This window comes from Cuculus canorus, chromosome 3 (genome assembly GCF_017976375.1).
Source record: "Cuculus canorus isolate bCucCan1 chromosome 3, bCucCan1.pri, whole genome shotgun sequence".
In the NCBI taxonomy this organism is placed as follows: Eukaryota; Metazoa; Chordata; class Aves; order Cuculiformes; family Cuculidae; genus Cuculus; species Cuculus canorus.
This window is the reverse complement of record NC_071403.1, coordinates 77,162,507-77,180,007: the sequence shown is the minus strand read 5'-3', so window position 1 is coordinate 77,180,007 and position 17,501 is coordinate 77,162,507. Positions and strand designations below refer to the sequence as shown.

The 17,501-nt window shown below is 43.1% G+C and overlaps 1 protein-coding gene across 1 annotated transcript in view; it reads right to left on the bottom strand.

Moving 5' to 3' along the window:
- LOC128851864 (spectrin beta chain, non-erythrocytic 1-like) overlaps positions 1-17,501 on the bottom strand; it is a 123,555-nt gene that overhangs the window by 64,361 nt on the left and 41,693 nt on the right. Inside the window, 1 exon segment of the mRNA XM_054063951.1 lies at positions 14,072-14,267. Within this exon segment, the coding sequence (XP_053919926.1) occupies positions 14,072-14,219 (148 nt within the window). The 5' untranslated portion in view covers positions 14,220-14,267.

Sequence of the window (17,501 nt, the reverse complement as noted above, 5' to 3'; positions counted from 1 at the left end):
CTTTCTGAAAGCTGGTCTTCAATCTTTTCAGCACTACCTACACTTGGCTGCTAAAGAGTATTCAGCTGCCCAAGGCAGATTTTACAATGTCAGGGAAGAAAGTGATTGTCCACAGGGGCAGCTAAAACTGCTGTATGGAGGACCAAGGCACTGCAGGCGTGTGCCCTAAAAGCATGTTTGCAAGGGGAAAGGGGGATCTGAGGAAGCACCTGCGCTTGTCCATGCTGCAGGCAGGATGCTGCTTTCCAGACAACAATGCGCTGATGTAGCATAGCGAGGCGCCCCCGTTCCTGCTAAACCTTCCCCCGATAATCTTTGCACAGCCAGCTGGCCCTCCAGAATGCAGGGACCCACATGCTGCAGTCATAGCCGTGGGATTTCCAGTCTGGATTGGGAGGGAAGGAGGGCAACACGAAAATAGGAAAGACTCCAAAATTTACAGGAACAGAGCTCCATAAACTGAGCCATTGATATACAAAACTGAACTCCCCCAAAGCTCATGTATTACCCAGCACACAAGTACAGGCTTATTTCCTTCACAAAATGTATTCCTGCAGCTTCCTACCAGCAGCAGCCTTTGCCTGCAGTGCCTGACCTATGTTATAATTAAAGGAAACCCTTCCCCTCCAGAGCAGGCAGGCAGGCCCTACCTGCAGGCATATCAGCTCATTCCTGTCCCACCCTGAGCAAACAGGTGTTGCCATGCGAGCTCAGAAGGTAAAACTAAAGTCCAAGTGGTTGATAGGAGAGCTGGAGCATTTTTAATACCGTGAAGGCCATAAATCAAGGGCCTGGAACTTCTCCCCAGCCGAAAACTTTCCCAGCACCTTTGGCAGGTGATACACAAGTGCATGTGACTGTCATTAAAAATATTTAAAAGTAAAATATTACAAAAGCAAAACATTAAAAAATAAAAATAATCATTTGGATTTGATTTTGATAAAAGACTGACTGGGTTTCCCCACCCCAACATAAAACATTAACACCACATACATGAATTTGCACTTCAGATTGTCCCCTGCGGGGCGAGTGGCTCTGGAAAGCTAAGCATTCTTAAGGAACACTGAACAAAAGTTAAGGTTTGGGGTTTTTTAATTTATGTTCCCTCTCTGACCCCCACAATTCTTGCCTGCCTAATGACACTCAATGCTACCTTAAAAAGAGAAGGAATTGTAGCAGGTATTGAGCAGTGCAGGCTACACAGGGAGCAGGGTAAAACTAAAGGGAAAGGGAGGAATCTGTATTTGAATTGAGCTTATTTTGTTCAAGGTTTGAAAACCAGAGACACAAGACATTGTGGAGAACTCAGCAGCACTCACTGTGAAATTCTGACCTCATTTCAGCTTCCATCCAGGTTGGCATTTGGGCTAAACAACAGGTCCCCAAGCACCAGATGTGACAGACTTTGTTAAGGATGAGATCAGCTCCCGCCCTGATCACCAGGTGCTGCTGACTCATCTGCCAAAGCCTCACTGCTGTTTTGTGGCGCCCCAGCACACTGCGGACACCCCGCTTCGCAGGGCCTCGCAGGCTGGTGGTAATCCAGTTGCAAGAGCAAACCAAAATGGGGATCTTGTCTGCATTTGTGAAACTCTACACCATAAGTAGCAAGGCTTCTTAAACATGGGCATCCTGCCAGTTCCCATTTTTATTTGAGTCACACCAATCCTAATACATTCATTTGCTGTTGACTCCAAATTAGTAACCCTGAGACCTGTTTATTGCTGCTATGAAGCGATGCATCCTATGGACTGCAAGGCTCTCACATACAAAGCCTTCTTTTATACCTGGTTTCTACTGATTTTCTCTGTTTCTCTTTAATTGACCAAGCCCCTCACAATACAAATTGGATAGTGGAGGGGAATTAGTGCTTTTACACCACAGACAAGATAAGTTGCTCTCAGACCAGCGCTCAAAAGTTATCAAATCAACACAGCTTGAAATTGTCCATGGTATAATTCACCACTGATTGCAGTGGTGGGTAAAAATAAGGGCTGAATCATATAGTAAGTTTACTGTATCAGGAAAGAAGGGGTTTATTGTTTTTTTCCTTCTAAACTTCATTCTCACTTTTCTCCCATACCTATGAAACAAATTTTGCTTGCATTGTTTGAGTTGTACCTCTCCCAATGTACTGGTAGTGATGGTTTGCATTATTTGTGTACTTGTTAAAAGTAAACAAAACTGCAGCTAGTTATGCATGTAATCATAATGCGAAGTGTGAGTTAGTTCACACAATCAGAGCCCTGCAAAGCCTCAAGGACGACAAGAAGTTGATTACAGTAATATTATGAACATAGAGGTAATATCTATAGACAGGTGCTTACCCCAGAACACAAAAGGATCTGTGGTGAGGCACTGGCACAGACTGCCCAGAGAAGTTATGGATGCCCCGTCCCTTGGGGTGTTCAAGGCCAGGCTGGATGGTGCTTTAAGCAACCTGATCCAGCAGAAAGTGTCCCTCAGGGGACAGGCAGGTGGGGTTGGAACAGGGTGAACTTTAAGGTTCCTTCCAACCCAAACCATTCTGTGATTCTACTGTTCATATATGATCAGTCCTGGGATCTGTCTTTATGTGGTTCTGAAAATTACTGCTGAAATGAATGGGTTCCTACCACAAAAGAAATAAAACTTATGTTTCTAAGGAAAACAAAAATCTCAGATCTAGCAAAATTACCATTCAAACTCCCAATCATCAATGTTTCTATGACTGAACAAAAGCATCATGTTTCTCAGCCAAAACAAATCCCTTAAGATAAATATCTTAGCATAGTCTCAATAGAAAAAAAAACCCTCTAAGAAATTCCTCGTCAAGGACTAAGTTCATAACTTTTGCAGAAAATATCTGGTAAGTGTGCAGCATTAATATTACTCACACAGCCTCGCCTGAACTGGAATAGCTACAAATTCATAGAATCATTGAATGGTTTGGGCTGGAAGCGATCTTAAGAATCATCCAGTTCCAAACCCCTCTACCATGGGCAGGGACACGTCCCACTGGATCAGGTTGCTCAAAACCTCATCCAACCTGGCCTTGAACACCTCCAGGGATAGGGTAGCCACAACTTCCCTGGACAACCTGTGCCAGTGACTCACCACCCTCACAGTAAAGAATTTCTTCCTAACGTCTAATCTAAGTCTCCCCTCTTTCCGCCTAAAACTGTTCCCCCAATCCAACAGTCTACACTATCTTCCACCAATAAAGTCAACCAATATTGGCTGGCTTTACTGGGTCAACAACAAAGACAGTACATGTGATGGACTCAATGTCCCAAACTGGCCCACCCACAAAATACATTCACTCACTGCATATGTGAAAAACCAAGAAAGCAATGCAGAAAATGTTCCCTGGGTTCCATAGAACAAATTCAGGCTTTGTATTGTTGTGTACAGAAAGAAAGATGCAATTTTACAATTGCACAAAACACAATATCTTTCTAATGGGAAGCGGAATGCACACCAGAGCTTACAATAATTACAAATCTGGTTAATCATCACTCTTGTCTTTCTTCTTTACTCCTATTTGCTCTTGTAAATTCTCTAGTTGGTGACTAACTGGAAAAAAATTACAAGATAAAAAGGATGATTTATTAATCTAAAATGCCACAGAAATCACATAACATTAGCTCTTCTCCTCAAAGGGGGTAAAGTTCTTACATATCCCCTCAGCACCACAGTTAAGAACCAAAAAACCCACAGCCGTGTCTGCCTTTCTTGGTTTCTCTGCTGATACCCTCATCAACATAGTAAAACAGACTCTCTCCCTATATATGCCACAAAGTAAGGAAGAATGGGTTTTGCTGTAGATTGTTCTAGAATGTAACAGGAAACAGTTTTTTTTAATCACATTTCCCAATTTACATAACAAGAATCCTGAAGAGTTAGCTGTTTTCCTTTCAGTTTATATCTAAGATGCTGGAACTACTGAATCAGCCCACACACAGAAATTAACGTGCCAACATGCTTACCTCGTCCGCAGGTATTAGTGAGAACGGACCCGTTCATCTCATAAACCCTTCATTTCCTACAATACTTAGTAGCTGTCTCAGAAGAAGGTGAAGCAAATACAAACAAACCAAGGAGATCTTCTCCTAAGTAACATTTCCATTGCAGAAACTATTTAGTTTGAAGAGAAGTTCAGGTCAGTAGCAAGCATCAAGGTATCTGGTCCTCCAAGCCCCCTCCAGATATACTCCCTGTGACTCATGTGGGCTTGGGAGACCCAATACAATTGAAACACAATGGAAAGGGGCAGATTAAAAAGCAAGAGACAATGAAGATTTTTATTACACAGAGTCTGTTCACTGCTTTCCTTTTGCCATGTCCATGCTGGCCTTCCAGCAGCTCTGCACCAACTCCCAGGCAGAAACTAGCTGTGGGCTGCAAATCCGCCTGTAGGTTGTGACATCTAAGACCAAAGCACCAGGAAACCTTTGGAAATCTTTTCACAATTTAGGCCAGAATATCAACTTATTACTGAAACTGGGTCAGTTCCAGCCGGTTTTGAGTTTCTGTTTACACAAGTCCCAGATTAACAGGAAAGTTGACATGACTTTTCTAACAGTGTGTCCTTGCTACCTGAGGGAATGCTTGCCAGGAGAGCCTGCAGAAGAGAGCTACAGGAGCCACTCATGTATGTAAGAAATCCTGGTTTGTGGTGTTTGTATTCCAGTCCAAATGGGTTCTTCTGAACTGTACTGATTTGCGAACTCAAGCCATCCCTGAAAAAATGTAACAATTTCACAGGTTCTGTTTGTGGCCCACAAAATGCACTTTGCTCACTGACTTAGATGAATAATCTTAAAAAGTCTATTAAAATCAAGCCTCATGCACAGGTATGTACTTAACATACTCACTTTCTGTGAAATTTTGGCACGAAAACACTTCTTGATTTTCATCCAGAAAATTCTCTTTTTATGGGTTTTAATGTGCTTTTTGAGAAGCTGCAATCATTTTCATTGCCCCTCCCTCCTTTCCTCCTCTACCTCAATGGCATCTATCTTCATATCTAGGAGACAGAAAGAGATCCCCATCCTCTTTTTCTTTTTCTCCCTTTTGAACTGTTTTCTTTTTTTGCCAGTTTGACCACGAACTCAGAAGATGCACCGTTGCTACACTGCAATCACTCTGGCATGAAAATTCAATCTCCTACTGCTCCTGAGCAAAATGGAAATTGAGTGAAAACAACAAGCACAACACACTGATCTTTACAAATCTCCATAAGCCAGACCATTTATTTCTACTATTTCCCTTGTTTCACACAGGTAGAACAGAAAGCATATAAACTGTATTAATGTTTTAATTACACCCCAGTCATGACCAGCCACATTGTGAGTGGTCAGCTTAGGGGAGAGGAATACAAAAGTACCTCTCCATTTTGCCAGTTCCATAAATGGAGGAGCTCAGGCCCCTAAATTAGAAAACTCTGAAGTGAAATGGGCTCTCTACGGAGTTTTAGATCCTCTTATATCTAAGTGATAAACTTCCAGAAAAGCCGAGGTAGTACAGGCTTGTGCTGGTCCTGCAGTTCATTCAAAATGAAACAAAAGGAAAACGTTATCAAAATAATTGTTGGAAGGTTTGTTTTTCTTTTTTTTTTAAAAAAAAAAACCATACCAGATGGAGAAACACTACCTGAAAGTTTCAGTTTTAAAGCCAACATAAAAGAGACACATCTCTATTTTCAAAAACCTCCTTTCGTTGAATCTCACCCACAACATTTCCCCATCTGGGCGTTGCCCATCTCTGCAAAAAAGCTCAGCCACCAATTGAGAAGTACTAACTGTCTCAAACTCGTGAAGTTATTATTCCAGAGCAAACCACATTTCATTTTTACATAGTGTATAGAATAAATATACTAATATAAACTTACATGTACAAATGCTGCCCACATTTCATACCCATCCTCCTAAAAAGGCTTAATAACACTTCAAGGAAGCAAAACTTCAAGAAAACTTTATAAGACATACACATACAAAGTGGTTGGCAAAAAAAAATAGTAGTGTTTGCATTGCTCACTGGGAGAGTTTAAAACTGTTAGAAAGAATACTAGAAACTAAAAAGGTGAGGCTTGGAACTGGATTTTCATCACTCTCTTTACTTCTCTGGCCCTCATCCCTGTTCCTGGTTTTTGCCTCTTCCCCATCAAGGCCAATTCGTCTCAAGGCAATCTGGGTTTATATCTCTCCAGGATATTACCTCAAGATAAGAATCAAAGCTCTGATCTGAGAGAATGATTTCATCACTAATCTTTCCCCATTAGAAGAGCTCCAAGGCTAACAGAAATCAGTAAACATTTTTTAATCCCATATTGAATTTTGCTTTGCAGTATGCACTGCTAGACATTATTTATACTTCAGGGAGTGCTTTCATGCAGTATCCAAGCAACAAATAGATGGAAAAACGCAAGGCACATTGCAGATTTGGCTGAATAAATACAAAAAATAGAGAAACATCACTAGTCAGATGCTGAAGACATGAGACGAGAACATTCCCTTCTGCATATGCATTTTTTGTGGAAAGACTTCTTTTAAATTACAGACTCATGATTAGGCTTTGAAACGTACCCACAGCCAACCTCATCTCTGATAAAAGTATTAAGTCTTAAAAAAACTAATTGCCATTATTGGCACGTAGTTACTATAAACAAGAAACCCTTTCCATTAAGACAACTCAGCAAAATATCTAAAAACAATCTCATCATGTCACAGTTACTAATAGTTATTCCATAGTTTCTCTGTATTAAATATCAAAAAACATTGATACAACAGCAAGAATATTACAGTTTTTTCAGTCAGTGGGTTCCCTGCCATGTGCTGCTGTGGGTCAGACCCCCGGCTCCAAGTCAGCTTGGTCCTACAGGAGCCAAGGGAGAATGCCAGCTTATTCCAGCTGGCACCCTGGCTGGTAAGTCTCCTCCCAGATCATCATGTTCAGTATGATTTCACCCCAGCCCCACTATAGAGCTTGGCTCAGCTTTCCCTAACTGCATGGAGGGTATCTCTCAGTGAGGATTTGTCCTTTCTCGGAGCAGCTGGTGCAGCCGGAGCATTTTGCTCCCTTTCACAAATCCCAACCTTCCCCTTCCTGCTGGGCTGGCCAGTCCCTGCCTCAGCTGATGCAGAACACTGCGTCTCACTCATCTCAGCGTTGCGGGTAGCCAAAAGCGTATCCTCTAGTGCTTTTACTCTTCAATGATGCCATGGTGATGAGCGGATGATGAAAACTAAAATAGACAGGAGAGAGCTGTGCTGGGCCAGGCTGGGAATTAAGGCACAGTGCCCACCTAACATCAGAGCAAGTAAAGAAGCACACTATAAAAGTCAACTGCAGTGTCAACATGTCTCATACCTAGGTATGATAAAGCAGATTTACCTGCTTTCAGGATTACCTTCGTAGGTACTTAATCAGTAATGAAAAAGGAGGTACACACATGCACGCAGACACAGAGTCAGAGCACATTTATTAGTCTTCCATCTTCCTCTGGGTACAGATGGCTTTTTACATTTAATCATTTCTTAACTACCGTAGAGAATTCTCTTGTACCTCATTTTGCTAAATTACTGAATTGCTGTCCAAGTACAAGCAGCCCTTTGTGAATAAGGACTGGTAGATGTCTGAACTTCTCCACAAGAAACTCTGAGAAACAGATATGGTGGTAACTGTACTCCAGTCCAGGAGCTTAACACACAGGAATTCAAAGATCTAAAGACTGATCAGTACAGGCTCATTTGCTGACAAGATGCTGGGCTCTCCCATGTACATATCCAACTCATTATTGCTTAGTCTTGAAAGAATTTAATCAGAGACATAAAATGAATGCAGTGGTCAGACTTTCCAGAGAGGGGCTGCCAGCAACTGCTTCTATCCTGCTCTCTCCCCAGAGAAGCACAAACCCTATTTTTCCAGCTCCGCTTCTCCTGCCCGAACACCGTGCGCAGGATTACAGTTATTTGCCAGGACACACTCACTTTAATGCATCACTCCGTTACTAAGTATCATCCATGAAGCAGACAAGCATGCATGATTCCAGAAACCTCCTACCTTACCTTCAGCAGTACTTTTATTCAGAAACTTGACTCTACATTCAAAAAGCTACACTGGACCATGGATCTGGTATCTACTTAGACTACAAAGAATCTTACACTTCCATGTAGTTTGCACACCACTTGTTTGATTCTAAAAGAGAATCATAGAATAGTTTGGGTTGGAAGGAACCCTAGAGATCATCTAGTTCCAACCCCCCTGCCATGGGCAGGGACATGTCCCACTGGATCAGGCTGCCCGAGGCCCCACCCAACCTGGCCTTGAACACCTCCAGGGATGAGGCAGCCACAACCTCCCCGGGCAACCTGTGCCAGTGCCTCACCACTCTCACGGTGAAGAAATTCTTCCTTATGTCTAGCCTAAATCTGTCCTTCTCCAGTTTATACCCGTTTCCCCTCGTCCTGTCACTACAAGCCTTTGTGAACAGTCCCTCCCCAGCTTTCTTGTCGGCCCCTTTCAGGTACTGGGAGGTTGCTCTAAGAGAAAGCAAACCCCTAAACTATGCATAATTGATACCAAAAATCACATTACTATATCAATGAGATACAAATGACCCCTGTACAAAATCACATTTTTTATGCAATATCACTGAATGCAAGTTGTTCATATTTGTAAAAGTGATTTTATGTACCATAGACATAGGCTGACACTTCTTTTTGGGTCAGTCTACTGATGATCTTTAAAAATAAAAATGCTAAGAACAAAACATTCTTTTTTGTCTGGTTTTTGCTATTTGCTTCGGAAACAGTTCTTCACCAGCAACTTCAAAAGTGAACGTATTAATCAGCGGTGGCAGACAGGCTAAGCTTGTTCTTGCTTCCTGACAGCACAGTGTTCAACAGTAGTTGCAGCCAGCACTGCAGGTGACATGCATTAAGTGCAGCAGCTTCTTCACTGCTGTGCTCTCTCTCTTGACACCCGCATGACGCAGAACACGCAAAATAAGACTCCTTTTTTTTTTTTAACACGAGCCTCACACAGATTCTGGTAAAGTACTGCAGCTTAGAAACCACAGCTGAGAAATTGCTCCAGAAATAAAATTCAGAAGGACAGCACTGGGTGAGGTCAACGTTTAGAAAAGCTTTTCTTGAAATAATTCCCTCAGCTTTTACCCTTGCAAAATAAGATTTTTCCAAATAAGCCCTTTCATGCTCACCTGAGCAAGTCTGCATTAGGACTTTGGCTGCTAAACAAAAACCTGGCCTAATAAGCAGCACTGCCACACCACTGCTGAGAACATGCATCTGCAGTTTCATTGCTGTAAGGTTTTTATTTCTGTTTAGTATCAAGTGAATCCTTCATATGCCCTTCAAACCTGATTTACAAGCATCAGTATGCTGCTGAGCTCTCTTTCCTTAATGGCTTGCTGTTGTTAAAATTAGTGCACTGATTTTCAAGTCCCAGATAGCTCAGGTACTAGATATCCATGATGTGTACTGCAAGAGATTATTCTCAATATACCCTTTCAAAGATGAGAATAAACCAACGGCTTTAAATCATGGTATTTTTTCCTTTTTTTATTGACTTGAGATGTGAAACTTCATCCTGACTGTGCAGATGTTTTCTGTCTTTAGTGTATACTCACAGCAGAACAGTAGACACTTTGCTGTGAAATATGCCAGACAGCTGAGACAAGCAGGTGCCTGGTATCTCAAGAGCACAAGCAGGAGCTTTTTCACTTTTTTGGGAGGTTTGTCTGCTGACTTTTCCACTGGAGCTGTGGGGGAGAGAGCTCAAATATCAGGGCCAAAAGGGCTAACTAGCCCTACATATGATAACCAGCACTTTCCCACTGCAAATTTTCTCCATCGTCTTTATCCTTTAGAAACAGGTATTCCACTATATTAAAAACTACACAACAGTGTAACTTCAGTAATCATTTCAATTATTTTTCCCTTTCGTTTCAGGGAGAATTTAAGTACTGGCATGAATTACAAGTCTAATTTCTCCTTATGCAATAGGAACAACTAAGGAAAGCTGCATAATGAATGCACTCTCCTTACCTGTATTCCCCTGTGAGGTTCATGAATACTGTGCAACACCACCAAGTGTCCTGACCTATGCAAAGTCACTTAGGTGGAGATGAAAATGGAATACACAGCTTCATACGCCCTGCACTGAGAAGATATGCCACTGTTATTTCATAAACTTTGAAACTACTTTTATTTCATATGCTAGATAGCCGAGTCACAGACTTTCTGGCCACTGTAGTGAACACAGGGGACAAAAGGGCAAAATACAAATGAGCGGAAAAGCGAGTAACTTTAGCTAAGCATTTTTTTAATATTGAATTAGCTAACTGAAGAAATGGAAAGCTCTGGAGGTGACAATTCTCATACTACTGAAAAAAGCACCTGAGATAGCGACCACGGTACACCCGAATGTCACAGCCCCAGACCGAGTGTGACAAATTCTGCTGAACAACTGAACAGTTTCTTAAGGCTTTCCTAAGAGCTTGATGCACCAAGGCACTGCACAGCAAATCTTGTTAGCTAATGGTCCTTGACAGACGAAATCCAACACTTGAGGATTTGTGAATGAAGAATTTTGCACAAACATGATCTCTTTTTGGCTCCTACAAAGCAGGTAGAATTACCTGGTCTTCCAGCAAGACCTTCCAAAGAACCATAGAGAACAAGGACAGGTGAAAGACAATTTCCTAGAGTGGGACATCTAACTTTACGAAGTAGAGATCAGTTACCTTCTTCCCATATCAGTTGCAGAGTGAGTTACTTCAGCATGAATGGCAAGCAATCTGGTTTGCATATCCCTTCAAAAACCTGGATTCTGATTGAAAGCTGAGTTCCCAGATGATTTATTTGTTTTAAACTGAAAGAATCCTTGGTATTCTGTTTTTCACAGTATACAGAACCCTTTAATAACAGCAGTTACCAGCTGCTGTGCTGACAGTAATGTTTTTCTACTATTATTGTATCATACTTGCTTTAACTGAGCTTTTTTCCGAGACATTGTCTGTTCTGATCAGATTATTCTGACCACCACCTCCTGCTTTACTGTTTAAATATTTCAACACCCCGATGGAACATGGGGCCATTATAGCTCTTTCTAGAACACAGTCTCAGACTGGCTACAGAACTCACTTCTCACCTACTCACTCTCTACCTTCTTTTACCTTAAAAGAAGTTTCATTTAAAGAACAGTAAACTAGAATCAACACAAGATGGAAGCTTCACAGAACAGGCACTTCACAACTTGCTGAAGAATGTGGACAGAAGACGCACCAATAGAAAGACTCAAATTGAACCATTAATCAGGCAGTGCAAAATGCCTATGGCTGTTCTATTTTTGAATGCAACAGCTTGCTCTTATAGATGGGGAATAAAGAACCAGTGCCTGATCTGTTCATTTGGAAATCTTTCGTAGTATGACAAAGAGGTAACAATACATGTTTCATAAGTGAAAAGACTATCAACGTCTTGCAGTGTATCTCGTCACTTCAATGAAAGGCAGGCACTTTGAAAGAGGTGGACAAACAAGGGCAGTCTTTAGATACAAATAACATAGGAGTTCTGGAAAGATGTCCAACCTTAGAGATGTGGGAAGATGCTCGTGCCTGCAGAGTCAGTGTCCATCTAAGTCAGACTGGAGTGTTATCCAGTAAATCTGGGCCCTGCAGGTGGTGCACAACTACTTCTGCTTCAGAAAGCAGTGCAATTCACACAGGAGAAAATGATGGTGCAATAGACAGTCCAGTTTATGGGGCTTGGAGCCCAGTCTCCTGGTATCACCCAGTGTGGCGTTGTGTGTGCTATCAGCCACAGGTTTTCACACAGTGATTGTCATGTCTGATCCTGTGACAAGCAGCTGAATTAAAGCACATCTTTCCATAAAGGGCCTGTCTCGATTTACAGAGTACAATGACAGAGATTATTGCTATCGTAGTTCCAGGCTGCAGCTGTTAAAAACCTGGCAGTACCTTTCTGTGGAGATGCAAGGGAAATACACATTGAGCAGTGCCAGGAGTATCATGGCTCAGCCTTTAACTATAACCTTTGATTTGCAATACAAACCTCTCTTCGTTCCTCTCTAGCTGCATCATGAGTAGGCTTTCAAGCAGTGCTGCAGCAGTGCAGCATGCTAAGCCAAGTCTTGGCAGCACACAGCATTCTCAACACAAACAGCAGAGAATTAGAGGTATGAAATGTATCAAATTAAAACAACCATGAGTAATGCTTATTAAGAAAAAAAATAAATACATCATACTCTGGGAAAATGTTTAAATATGCCTCTGAACCGAATCCTCAGCAAAATTATTTGCTTTGGCATTGGTATTTGTTTTAGTCTATCTAAATAATTCAAGTACTTTCCTTATATTACTTCTCCTTGAAATAAGAGTTTCATGTTTATTATTCATTACTCAGGTGGGGAGCTCTGCTTCCCATAAAAGTAAGTGGAACAACCAAGGGCAGTCGAGGCTAGATCTGGAACCCAAATGCAGCTAATGAGCTTTGTACTAAAAGCACTTCCCACCCCAGGAATATAAAAAAACTACAACCACTAGTGTGGCAGGAGTAAAACACAGCTTCTTCCTCAAACAAGATTAAACTATAACAAAAAACCCACAAGCCAAGATTCTTCTTGTCTACAACTGATCTGCCACCACAGGCATCTGTCAGGCTACTTCTGACTTCCCACTAGCACAGCCCCAATCCAGGTCGAGCATTTCACCTACAATTTCAAATGTACGCTGTGATGATAGCTGCTGTAATTAGAAGTCTTCTAAAGAAAGCAAAATTCAGCACACATTTTTTCTGCGAGCAGTTCCATTAAGTCGATGCAATTACTATCCTCAGCAAGGGTTACATGATCGCTGTTTGCCCACCTGTGTGAAATACTTTATTACCTTGTTGCTTAGCTCCAAACCCGATCCTGCCCTATGCCTGGCATGTAAAGGTGTTCTGCATCTGATGCACTCCCACAGCCGTCATCAAGGGGAGAAAGGGCACACTGGGCTCTGGAGTCAGTCTCAACAGAATGACAAATGAAACAGATGATACCTTTGTCTCAGTATGGTTAATTTAATAAACCTGCTTCAATTTGTTATAAAGTGTTGGGTTTAAAACTGTCCATGTGACTAAAATTTCACTAGCAGAAAACCCAGCATATTTTGAGCTGCTGCCCATGCTCATAGTGTGTCCCATGCTACTGAGGCATTTTGTTCAGAGGTCAGAAATGTGGGCATGCTACCACAAGAGTCAGGAAATCATTTACAGAATCCATAAAAATTGCTTTGCAGGGCATTGCCTCAGAGCTGGGAGAACTTGACATAATCTCTTTGCTGCATAAACAAATTTGGTTAATGTACAGCCTTTAATACGCAATAATCAAATGTTTAAACAAAAAAGAAGACCCAATCAAATTTCATTTCCCTGATGATGAGAGAGTAATTCAGCAGAAAGCAACAAGTATTTCAGAAGCTCTGCTACTTCAGAAAAAATTGCAGTATTTACTACATCATAATTTCCATCTACCATATTCCTCCATTTCAGGACAGGTAAGATATTTTGAACACCTTTAAATGGCAATATTTTCAAGCAGAACTTTGTTATCCTTCTGATTTTTTCCAAAATGTGGAAACCAACATTACTGCCAATCACAGAAACCCAAACAAAACAATTTGAATACACAGCCAAAATGGCTAATATCTGATGAGACTGATGAGGTGAGAAATGAGTCAGTACAACCTTTTAATTAAAAAAAATACATGGATGAGGTCTCTGCTCTCCTGTGCTTACACCAAAGAAGTCTTGATAGTGAATCTGAGGAGCCAAGTGTTTGCAAAACGTCAGATATGAGCACGTCTTGTACAGTAACATGGGACTGTCACATCCCACTGATGTCCATGGAAGGAACATTCTCAGAAATCATTCAGTCAAATTGCACCTGACCTGAGAAAAGTTGCAGCTCTTGTTTACCAACAAGGTGGAGGCATTCATGACTGACAGTACTGCACACTATCACGCACATACAGCAGCAGAGTTTTGCTCATGTGATGAGTGCTTACCAGCTAGGGCCTTGATGCGGGATCGTTCAAACAGTCGAGCAGAACTATTTTCATTGTCCCAGTCATCGACATCCCAGCGGTTGTTGACATCACTGTACTGCTGTTGGATTTCAATATTGTCATAATCTGTCGCTACTGTCGTCGTCATCCTGAGTCTTCTTAACCTATTCCACCATCAGATTCTTCTTAAAACCCTCTGTAAAATATAAACACATAATAATAATTTAGACATTATACATCTATTGGAAGAAAGGCGTATAATTCAGGCTCAAGACTTCTGTTTTCAAAAATGAATGACTTTCACGTGAAGCGTGGGCACAAGCTCAAGGACAGGTTAGATACCAAAAAGCCCTTCAGAAAGCAACCGAATGCCTCAGGTCTTCTTAAAAACTGAAATACTTCACAAAAGCAAGATTTGAAGGCAGTAGCTCTGCTGCGTATACATACACATATCTAGAACTGTCATGTTCAACTCCACTCAAAGTAGAATATGTAAGAAAAGGTACAGTAAGACACTTTCACAGTTATTTCAAAAAGCAGCCTGTGGGCTTTATAAATCTATGAATGTTGAATAAGCATATGGAGGCATGGAAAGCTGCTAAGAAAAACCTAAAGTGCAAAGAATACCTTAACACCTTTACAAAAGAGGGCAGCATTCTGATGAAAAAAAGCAAATGCCTAAAAAGTTACATCAGCATTTGACCAGCAGAAGCCTTTTAACACAGATCTGAAGAGACATTTCTTTCTTCACATGCAAATGCCGACTTTGTGACTGGTCTTCGAATTTATTTATAAACTAATCCAGATAAAAACTACTAAGTGATGCATTGCTTTGAACTCTCCCTAGCAACAAAATGGTAGCCCACCAATGCAACTCTCTCCATGAGGTTCTCCTCTTTCAGGATGCTGTTAGCATATTCATATCGTGTTCTAATCAGAATTTGCATGTACTTATTGGCACTAAATATAAAAGAGATTAACACCTCCTCTACGGGTAGAGGAGGGAGGTTATAAATGGCTGCTAAATTAGAGGCTGTGAACCCTGCAGGAGCAGCCACTGGCTTGGGAGCTGAGATCCAAAGCTCTCCCCATTACTGAGGGTGAGATCCAAAGCTCTCCCCATCACCAGGGCTGAGATCCAAAGCTCTCCCCATCACTGGGAGTGAGGCAGCAGCTGTGCTGCATCCTCCATCACCTAGAGTCAGCGCTCGGAGAGACCCAGAGACTGAAGAGCTAACACACACTTCAACGTCATAAAAATGTCATCGTTATAAAAGACACAGTTAAATATTTTGGAAGGGGGGTGGCTGGGTTTTAATGGAAATGCCTGTAATACAGGAAGATCTACGAGAGCTTCTGAGAAAAAAAAACCTAAATGTGGATCCATCTGTTGGTTTCTTTTCATTGAATCACAGAGTGGCCCGAGTTGCGTGAGACCCACAAGGATCACTGAGTCCTACTCCAACAACTGGACAACCCCAACATTCACACCATTTGTCTGAGGGTGGTGTCCAAACGCTTCTGAAATATTGTCAGGCTTGGCACCATGACTGCTTCCCTGGAGAGCTGTTCCAGTGCTCCACCATCCTCTGAGCGAAGAACCTTTCTCTAATATCATGACAAGATGCCTGACATGAGCCGGCAATGTGTGCTCGCAGCCCAGAAGGCCAACCGCGTCCCGGGCTGCAAAAGAAGCGTGGCCAGCAGGTCAAGGGAGAGGATTCTGCCCCTCTGTTTGTCTCTTGTGAGACCTCATCTGGAGTACTGTGTTCAGTTCTGGAATCCTCAATGTAAGAAGGAGATGGAGCAGTTGGAACAGGTCCAGAGAAGGCCTACAAGGATGATCAGAGGGCTGGAGCACCTTCCATATGAGGACAGGCTGAGAGAGCTGGGGAGAAGGCTCCATGGAGATCTTATAGTGACCTTCCAGTACCCGAAGGGGCTACAAGAAAGCTGGGGAAGGACTTTTTACAAAGGCTTGTAGTGATACGATGAGGGGCAATGGGTATAAACTGGAGAGGGGCAGATTTAGATTAGACGTAAGGAGGAATTTCTCCACGATGAGAGTGATGAGGCACTGGCACAGGTTGCCCAGGGAAGTTGTGGCTGACTCATCCCTGGAGGTGTTCAAGGTTGGATGGGGCTTTGAGCAGCCTGATCTAGTGGGATGTCCCTGTCCATGGCAGGGATGTTGGGACTGGGTGATACTTTAAGGTCCCTTCCAACCCAAGCTGTTCTACGACTATGATTCTAACACCCAGCCTGCCCCTACGCTGGCGCATCTTCCTGCCGCTCCTGTGGTCCCCAGGGAGCCCAGCGCCTACCCCTCTCCCCCGGGTAGGTGCAGACCGCAATGTGCCCCCCCGCCCCGGCGCAGACCGGACCCCCTCACCCTCCGCGGCCCCGCCCTCTCCGTGCAGCCCGGGGCTGCGGCGCCACCGCGCGGCGCGGAGGAGCGAGGGCGTCGCGCTCTGTCCTGCCACCGCCCCAGCCTCGCGCGCGGGACGGCTCGGAAACAGCCCGAAACACCCGAATGTCCCGCACCCGGCACAAAGCCAGCTCATGCGGGGGGGGACGACAAAGTGTTTGCTATCGCTGCCTGCGCACTCAGAGGCATTCAGTTTCATATAAGGCTCCGATGAGCCCTTATAGAATCATAGCATGGTTTGGGTTGGAAGGGACCTTAAAGCCCATTCAGTCCCAACCCCCCTGCCACGGGCAGGGACATACCCCTAGATCAGGCTGCCCAAGGCCCCATCCAGCCTGGCCTTGAACACTCCAGGGATGGAGCAGCCACAATTTCCCCAGGCAACCTGTGCCAGTGCCTCACCACTCTCATGGTGAAGAAATTCCTCCTTACGTCTAGTCTAAATCTGCCCCTCTCCAGTTTATACCCATTGCCAGTAATACTATCACTACAAGCCTTTGTAAACAGTCCCTCCCCAACTTTCCTTGTAGCCCCTTCAGGTACTGGAAGGTCACTTTAAGATCTCCTCAGAGCCTTCTCTTCTCCAGGCTGAACAACCCCAACTCCCTCAGTCTGTTCTCGTACAGGAGGTGCTCCAGCCCTCTGCTCATCCTTGTAGCCCTCCTCCGGGCCTGTTCCAACAGCTCCATATCCTTCTTATGCTGAGGATTCCAGAACTGAACACAATACCTCAGATGAGGTCTCACAAGACAATAGCAACCTTCCAGTACCTGAAAGGGCTAGAAAGCTGGGGAGGGACTGTTCACAAAGGCTTATAGTGACAGGACAAGGAGCAATGGCTATAAACTGGAGAGGGAAAGATTTAGACTAGATACAATGATGAATTTCTTCACCATGAGAGTAGTGAGACACTGGCACAGGTTGCCCAGTGAAGTTGTGGCTGCCTCATCCCTGGAGGTGTTCAAGGCCAGGTTGGATGGGGCAGCCTGATCTAGTGGGACA